Source organism: Ranitomeya variabilis, chromosome 4 (genome assembly GCF_051348905.1).
Source record: "Ranitomeya variabilis isolate aRanVar5 chromosome 4, aRanVar5.hap1, whole genome shotgun sequence".
Taxonomy (NCBI): Eukaryota; Metazoa; Chordata; class Amphibia; order Anura; family Dendrobatidae; genus Ranitomeya; species Ranitomeya variabilis.
In genome coordinates this window covers 373480962-373490578 of record NC_135235.1, presented here as the reverse complement: position 1 = coordinate 373490578, position 9617 = coordinate 373480962, and the positions used below count along the sequence as shown (strand labels likewise).

Sequence of the window (9617 nt, the reverse complement as noted above, 5' to 3'; positions counted from 1 at the left end):
TTCAATTAGAATTAATTTTGCATTGGTAGTTTCAGAATGGTATAATGAAATAATAGAAAGTGGGAATGATCCTCAAGCATAAACTGTAAAAGGGAAAATGTCTTCTCTCCGACATTTTATATATTCTTCCTACATAGGTGTGTGTTTTCGATTCCTGTAGCTGAAAGCCCTATATAGCAGCTGGAATAATTCAGAAGAAAGTCAATAGTTTATCTGCACCTTGTTAAACCCCCTCCATGTGCTTGGCATTTCTCCTACCACCACCATCCGCTTTATTTAGCTTTGAAATCTTGAAATTAGCCATTGGGGGTTCATTCTGCTGATTTTTGCCTACTTTGCTGCAGCTGGAAGCACTAGAAGCTGTGTTCGCTCAGACTCACTATCCTGATGTATTCACTCGAGAAGAGCTTGCCATGAAAATTAACTTAACGGAAGCCAGAGTGCAGGTAAGAAACCTGTGCTGTCAACATTTACTGGGCAGACTCATTTCATTGCTGGGTGTTTCATGATTTTATTTACTTATTTATATGTTGTGCAAATAAATTGATTAAGGGTTGTAGTAACTTTAAGAAGGCGATGCTTTCCTGTTTTTGAGTGGTTTCCACTGCTACAGTACCCCATTGTTGCTGGTTGGCCCCATGTATTGCTTTGAGTCCTAAGTACCAGAGTCCTTACCGCCAATCATCCAGGGTGACACCTGGTATCAGTACTTAATATGGCTGACAAATCAATTATTTAAAAAAAAAAATAGTAAAAACAGAAATACATTTCTCAATTGTGAGTCGTGTTGGAGGGATCTATTAAAGTGTGAGTAATAAGGGGTAGCTTAGAGTCAAAGATCAAACAGAACATCCAAAGCAATACTACTTGTTTTTTAATTTATTTCTGATGCTTCTTACTCAGAAAATACAGGTATCCATGTTTGACATTAGTAATTTATTCTTAGCATACAGTTTCTTTTAGGAAAGGGCCTTAATGTTCACAATTCAACCCCTGCCTATGCCAACCCACTTGTCACGTGCAAAATGTGAACTGTGCAAATGCAATACTAAGGTAACTGGAAAGCGTGCATGACATTTGCATCATTCATTCAATATTAATGTGAGTTTGTTAGTCATATTTAGGCTTTTAAAGTGTTGCGAACCATAAGCATTTTTTGGGATAAGAAACAATGAGAACTTCAGTTCTTAAACATTGCCTATGTAAAATAGGTTGCCAGAAGAAGACTAGAAATGAGCGAATATTTCAATATTCGGTTCGGATTACGATTGTCGTATTTGCAATCGTCAAACATGAATTCAGCACGATCATCGTACAAATATGGCAAATTTGGATTTGGTGATCATTTTCTGAACATATTCACTCATCTCTAAATAAGACCTCATTCAGACATCCTTTTCTTGCCGATGGGAACAAATGACCATTGTTTTAACAGTGTGCTGTATCGAAATCTTATCTATTTTTCATTCATTTACTCATTTTTACCATCAGTGTGGCATTCATTCTTCTTTTCTTGAATGCAAAAAAAACAAACAAATCCCTTCTACTCATTAAGCAGTTAAGAATGATCAGATGACACACGAATGGCATCTAAGTGTTGTACAGTTTTTCACTAACTCTTTCACTCAAATAGGTGATTTTGATCCACAAAATAGATAATAAACATACTGTAGATGGTTTGTTCTATCCGTAAAAAATATGGGTGTAACAAACACGTGAAAAGTAGACATGTGAATGAGGCTAAGGCTCGCCAGTTTAATGTAAGCTAGCCTGATGCTTACAGCGTGACGTATTGGAGTTAATGCTATTGCTCCTGTGTCAGACTGAGGCAGCTGTAAATTATACTTATTTGTCAGTTATTTTTTTATACTTACACATATAAATTGTAAATAGGACTGGGCTTGGTATTTAAAAGATTTTTTGGTACTGGCATTTTTTGAATTTTCCAATTAGCCAGTTCCACAGCTAATAAAAGGATCATTTAGTTTGTTGTTACAGATAGAGATTGTTACATATTATGCATAGAGCAAATAAAGCATAGATTAAGGATGTCTCAAAGCCACCTATTCCTGTACGCCCCAATAGCCCCTCAGCCCGATGTTAGCTCACCGGCCCTGGGACTGACATATTTTGAAACCCTTTTACATCTTTTACATTGGTCTCTCAAAGCTTCAAGATACGTCTCTGAACCAAAAAGCTATTTAATGTGGATGCTAGTTCTGCAATTATTTTTTACAATATGAATGGTTTTCCCAAATTTAAAAAAAAGTTATACATATAATTTGATTATTGCACATTTTATTTTTTTTTGTCTTGAAGTAAGTAAAGATTTTATCTACCTCTCAAGGTATTTGATTAATGGAGTAACTATGCGTGGGCAAACTGTTAAATCATGATGAGACATCCTTAAGAAGTCATTGATTTTTCTCCTATACAATAAACTGACTCAGTTTTATCAGGGATTTGGATCAGATTTTCATCAGAGTCTGGTCAAAGTTTCAAAAGTTTTTATCATATGCAAAAACTGAAACTGATGAAGCTTCAAACCGTCAGCGAAAATGGGGCAGAGCATAGATGGCATCCGAGTGCTATGACATTTTTATCACAGATCCATAGACTTAGTTTGATTCTAGACTCGGATCAAACCTGCTCATGACTCTGTATTTTACGATGATATGTGAACATAGGCTAGAATGGTATAAATGTTATCTGTGAGAACTATAGAACATGGATGTGATCAAACAGATGTCTGAATTAAGTGTAAATCTTCACAAACATCTAGAAAAATGCGCTATCAAGAACTGGGTAGTGGAGTATGCTTTCGCCATATGTGAGTCCAACTGCTGCATTTCTTCTATGGTCTCTTATCTACTAATAACTGTAGGACAAACAAGGTCTTAATAAACCATCTTATATTAATTCACACTAAAATATAAATGGAGGAGAGTGGAACTACTGCCAAAAATTAAAATAAGCCTCCGTTTTCGCTTCGGTGCTGATCCATGATTTTATATAGGAGTGTGGACGTTTCCTTTTAGACGTTGGCTTAGGATGTTGCAGGTTTCCTCCCTCCCTAATCCTTGTCTCCTGACTTCAGTTCAGAGAGCACATTTGGCCACTGAGAGCAAATGAAGGCTATCTGTCACTTTCACTGTGCACTTTAATAACATCAACATAATGTGGAATATTAGATTAGCTTGATTAATCGGTCATTCATAATTAACTAGTGATAATGTTCTACACTAATTTGTCCGTGTCTCTAAGGTACTGGATTGCATCAGAGAACATCCATTTCCTTGCACTGAAAAAAAAAAAGAAAGAGAGGAGTATCTCTCAGCTCAGGTTCAGCAGAATCCTTCTCCCTGAATACAAGACCTGATAGTTTGTGTACCCGCACATACACACTCACTCCTCTCTGGGGTGTAAGACTCTCACTTTTATTGATGGTGTGTAGACCATATTGACAGCGTCGCCCTTCCATCTATGTGCATGGCAGGATTTGCTTTCAGCTGTAGTATACTATAAGAAATATTATAGAATTCTTTTTCATACCTCCTATTTGGAACACAGACCGATGATGCTATATTAAATAAGACATTGTTATTCTCGCTGCGTGTAATTTAAAATGATTGCCCATATATTGAAGTTCACTTTTTGCATCTCCAGTCGCAGCTCCCAGGTCAGACAAATAATTAAAGCTGAATTCTCCCTTGCCTCGTAGCCCCTTTCATCCATTTTCACAACTGTAAGTGAGATGAATTGGTCAATTAGAGGACTGGGGGTGATATCACAGAGATGGTTCCCACTCCACGTCACTATGTATGCACTCACACCACTTTTGCTGTATCAGTACTTTTTCTGATCCCTGTATGTAGTAGAGAAAATTGAAAATAAACACATTGAAGAAATGGCCATTCAGAGCATGATCTTTATTTAATAGACAAATGGGAATTTCAAAATGTATAAGAACAGTCATTGAGAGTCAAATGTCTGTTTCCTAAAATCATTCCTACCATAGCAAAGTGCACGAAAAATGCTAAAGAATCCGATCTATTGTAAATAATGGATAGACATGCTGCAATGTTCTTTACATGAAAGCTTGTCAACCCCTACAACCACGTTTCCAGATTTATGTTTATTCCCTCACATCTTGGTGTTCTTGCAATTATGCAAATATTTTCTAAATATTTTACCTGGTATTTTGTGGCTTTATCTCGTGCATTGTTGGTTATTAGTAATGCGATCTAGCACGTTGATTGATCTATTGAGATGATCTAATTGAACTTGAGAAGAAATCTGTGAACTTGGATGTCATATTTGAAGAATAATTTATCCCATAGTCAGAACATAGTTTTCAGATTTAGAATTTGATCAGGCATGTGCTTGGTGTGAGGGAACCGAAGAAAAGCGGTTACATATAGATCACCCATTCAATGATGATTAATGGAGAAGAGATAACAGCTTCATGTTGTCAAACAAAACCTTAAATGGGGAAATGAACGAGTTTCTCCCCAGCCCGCTAGTGCAAAGTCATTAAAATATGATAATGAAAAATAACTCAATTAAAGAGCCTTCCAGCTCTGACCTTCTCTCAATTAACAGACAAAGCTTCTGCACAAGTGACCTAAATTTAGACTAAAGATTCTCATTACTCAGCGATTGCCGATGCGTGGGATTAAAGGCTACTTAAATATAATAAAGAGAATCATTAATTACCGATAACTAATAAACACTCACACATTGAACCGGCAGCAAAGCTGTAATCTGGTAACCGTTTCACTACTGGACTGAACGTGTCGCTAGTAATATGGCGTTTATGGCAATGATATAGGTATTTTTATGTACTCGAGCAGGCTCATTGCTTCAGATTTAGCATGCACTCATTATAGACTGTGAGGATTGTCTGTCTCAGCCATTCCTTGTCATTTAAAGGGGTTTACGTTCAATAAGTTGCAGGGTTTTGATGGTTATGTCTTGGTTCCAGGCGGGAGAGAAAGTCTTACACAACATGCGTCCGTTTGTAGCTCTTTGAAGCATAAATTAGTAGATATGTTTACCTTTACTAGTAATAGATGGGAAGAGCCACTGAGACGTGACTTCATATCATTACACATAAGGCTCCTCAGCGGGCTGTGGATGTGGCGCTCCTTGAAAAATGATATTACTTGCTCTAAAAGCAGCATGCTCTATGGGGCGATTGCTCCAGTGAGTGTTAACCACCAGATACATTTCCCTGCGGTACAGGATCTGTGCAGTTTTTATGGTCTTATTACATATCCTGACAAGTTTTCATAAATGTACTCCATTCTCTTAAATACACAAAGGTGCTGTCTTTTAGTGTTCACTAATTGCTGAACCTTTTACATATGTTTTCTATTGCCTACAAAGCGGCTACATATGTCGTAGTACTGTATGGATATCATCGTCACTAAGCCAGCAGTCTACCCCATTTTTATGTCATGTGAGCAATGCAGTGCCACTGATCCTTTAAAGAGGGATTGTCCAGTGGTGGACAACCCCTTTAACTGCTATGTGAGAATAAGTGTATACCATACAGTCATTACCACTGGTGGTGGAATGGAAAGACATGCTTATTAAATCCGAGCAACATATTTATCATCTTATCCTTCTCCTTCATTTCATTTATTTTTCTTAATTGTATCTGGTTTTATATGTCATGGATAGTGAGCCAAGACAATCAGCAATAAACTAGAATGTTTAAAAGTAAAAATAAGTGCTGCCTATTGGCTGCCGGACCCCAATGTGCTGTTCTATACAGCAGCACGACAGATAACCAACCTGTCCAATAACAATGATCACATAGTTGAGCATACCCTGGCAACCATATCTAATGACTATATGTCACCTTAACATTATGACATTTCTAATGTGTTTAAGATTGGTTCTTGTTGACGGGCTCATAAGATACAACAATACTGTATATTGTGTGCCTAGGGGGTTTAGTTATATAATTGACTTTAATACTTTTCCATTTTATTTTATTTTGTTATACGGTATACATAAATTACTATGCCAAGTGACTGCATTATGCAAGTATCGTGAGGGATTGCCCTGTAGCAATGATCAACATGCTATCCAATTGTTTCTTCTAATTCATTTTACTATATTCCTAGTTCCTAGACAAGTAACTATAGACACAACAGAACCCAACCCTCCTTGGGCTCTGGTCACCTTTCCATTAGGACAGTCCATTTGTCGATTCCATTTAGAGGAACAGCAAACGGGAATCATGTGCAAAACGGATCTGTTGCATTAATGATGTAAACCGAATCACACGGACCACACTGAAGATGAAGGGGGCATTCTGCGCTTTATTTTGTACCAGGTTTCATAATGGACAAAAAAAGCTGAGCATGCAGGACTTTTTCTATCATTTTACACATAAGAGAACCCACATGGACCCCATAGCAATCAGCGTGGACCCTTTACTTCCGTTTTCAGCAGAAATCTTGTTGTAGCTCTAAATGTCACAAACAAATGGAATGTGCAAATGGAAATGTGAACTTAAAAGGGTTGTCCACTACTAGGACAACCCCTTCTCATTCCCCACACTTGGCCCCCGTAAAAAAAAAAAAAAAGCTTATACTCGCCTCCCGTGCTGGCATCATTCCTGTGGTGCTGGCACTCATTCTCACCGGGGCTCCAGTGCAGTGTTATGACACAAGAGCCTGGTGCCCAATCAGCGCTGGCATCACTGTCCCTTCGGCATCACTGTCCCCACCTTCGGACAAATTGAACATGAAGAGGAAGTCTGGGCTGCAGCTGAACTCTGATTTCCTTTTCATGTTCAATTTGTCCAAAGGCGCAGGCGCTGATGTCATTGCTGATTGGTGCAGAAGACCACGTGTCATACAACCGTACAAAACCCTTGGGACCGCGAATGTCGACATCACAGGAATGGCGCTGGAATGGGAGGCGAGTGTAAGCTTTTTTATTTTATTGGGGCCAAGCATGGGGAATGAGAAGGGGTTGCACAAGTAGTGGACAACACTAGTGATGAGCGAGTATACTCGTTACTTGAGATTTCCTGAGCATGCTCGGGTGGTCTCCGAGTATTTTGGCGTGCTCCGAGATTTAGTTTGTCGATGCAGGTTCATGATTTGGCTCATCACTAGACAACACCTTTTAAAGGGAATCTGTCAGCAGGATTGTGCACAGTAACCTACATGCAGTGTCAGGTCGGCGCTGATTAAAATGATACCTTGGTTGATGAAATCCATCTTATGGTTGTTGTTTAATCTTTATTTTCAGTTTTTAGTTAATTATATGCTCGTGTCCTAAGGCGGGGCTGGGGTATGTGGTGCTCTGATTAGATATTCCTAATTCTCCTACACAAAAGTACGGAGTACATGTCCAAATGTGAAAATATAAAGATAATTTATTGAGCAATATACAACACATAACACACAAATATAAAAAACAGCTAATCAATGACAGGGCACAAAGAGCTTGTGTGTGAAACCAACGAAAGTGCAAAAATCACAGTGAATGTCTAAGGGTAGAAGACTAAGTGTCCCAGCACACACAGACAAGCCACATGGGTAAGCAGGATAATTTGTCTTAGGCCCCTAGGGTAGTGACACCTGGCCAGTGAATTCACTAAGAACAGTATTTATTCTTTCTGACTACTTAGTCTTCTACCCTTAGACATTCACTGTGATTTTTGCACTTTCATTGCGCTATGCACTTTGCATGCTACTGCATCCTACTCATGGGGTACATAACCCATTCATGATAGGCTGCCCAGCCTGTATCGCATCAGTGATTTTGTTGTCCTTGTGTGGTTTCACACACAAGCTCTCATTGTGCCCTGTCATTGATTAGCTGTTTTTAATATTTTTGTGTTATGTGTTGTATATTGCTCAATAGATTATCTTTATATTTTCACATTTGGACATGTACTCTGTAGTTTTGTGTAGGAGATTTATATGTTGGAGTGTCCGTGATCGCATTAATTTAGTCCCTGTAAAACGGCATTGAACCAGTATTGGTATGAACATGTATCAGTGGTTTCTGTTCTTAGATATTCATAATGCAGACTTCTGACAGGTCACTGATCCCTCAGGCACCTGCTCCCTAGCTTGCGTAATGAATATCTGTATATACGATACTTAAAAAAAAAAGAAAAAACCCTTATGCAGACAGGTGCCGGCCGTGCCACCTGCTCTGTAGAAAAATTACATGTATTGTGTGCCAATAATACATTCTTTTTTTCAGGTTATTCAGCAGGTGGAAAAAAGAAACTATTTGAAAATGGCGCCCGCCGAGCCTGCGCAGTAGCTGCTATCAGTGTCTGCTGCTGTCATCCAATAGATGACACTGCGCAGGCGCTGGCGGTGCCCTCTTGGAGGAGGATTTTTTTTCCTTCTTCTCCAGTAAGAAGGCTCACTAGGCTAAAATCATCCAGACTTGCAGATATCAGCAGGCTGAGCAGACAGTCCAATGTATATGGAGGCCCCCTGACAGATGATGTCGGGGAAGACAAGGATTCGGATTGTATGATTTTAGTTTGCTAATGCTTTTGTTCTCACCAAAACAAATCTGGCTTATAAAAGAGAATTCCCCCTTCTTCCCTTTATCTGCTAACATTGCGGTGCCTAACAAACACTGGAAGTGCTCACCATCCACTGAGAATTGGGCAATTCAGAGTTTATGCCCAATATGTACACTTCTGCTTCACACCGCTTCCATATTCTCTATTACATATTACCTTAACCCCTAAAGGATCATTAATAGAAATATAAACCGTATGCTGTTGCTTTCACAGGTATCATATAACTGAAGATGTAGGATGGGGAGGTGCAGCATCCAAAACAGAATAATGTAAATAGTACACGTATAGGAAGAAACTGCGGGAAACAAATGAAATGGTTAGATGTACACTTGAATGTAGGTGTACAGCCTCTCTATATAGTTCATTCAATCATCATTTTACTATTATCATTATACTAAAATAGCTTGAAAATATGATTTTGTTATATTATATATTATTATATATTACATCACCGTGCTTCAAACATGATTGTTGTGTGCTGGGCCCAGAAATGAAATGTTAATAGAAACAGCATTATTGTCATTGGTGACAGCTTTGTTAATATGCAGATGGATCTGTAGCCACTGGTGTATGAGAGCATTCCCAGTATGGGACTTTAAATGATATCTCAATCAAATACATGATTAAAAAAGCATGGCCCCTGCAGTAGATTAAATAAACACTGAGATTTACAGGCCGATTAAGCTCAGGCTGTACATTTTAGAGGGGTTGTTCTGCAGTACTGTTGACATACAATGGACAAATGTGACGCTGTTCCTTGTCAAAAGCAAATGTGTTGGCGGAGTGAACATCGTGGACAAACTCATACTGGTTTTAATCTGGAGGGAAGGAAATACGAAGCAGTTTTAGTCTATAGTGTGGCAACTTCTCGATCTTGAGCTTCTCTATGTAATAATTTGGCTGAATTACCAATTAAGTCTAACTAGCAATATTGGAAATAGTATTCTGAGGGTTTTCCAGTTAAATCCCTCTTCTACATTTACATGCTTACTGTTTAATACTAATCCCAGATGCAGAAGTTACCTACTAATTGCATAAAATA

The 9617-nt window shown here is 38.5% G+C and overlaps 1 protein-coding gene across 1 annotated transcript in view; it reads left to right on the top strand.

Moving 5' to 3' along the window:
* Positions 1–9617, top strand: part of DRGX (dorsal root ganglia homeobox) — a 107543-nt gene that overhangs the window by 5127 nt on the left and 92799 nt on the right. The window contains exon 4 of the mRNA XM_077250758.1: positions 345–446. Coding sequence (XP_077106873.1) covers positions 345–446 — 102 coding nt within the window. The remainder of the gene's footprint in view (positions 1–344; positions 447–9617) is intronic.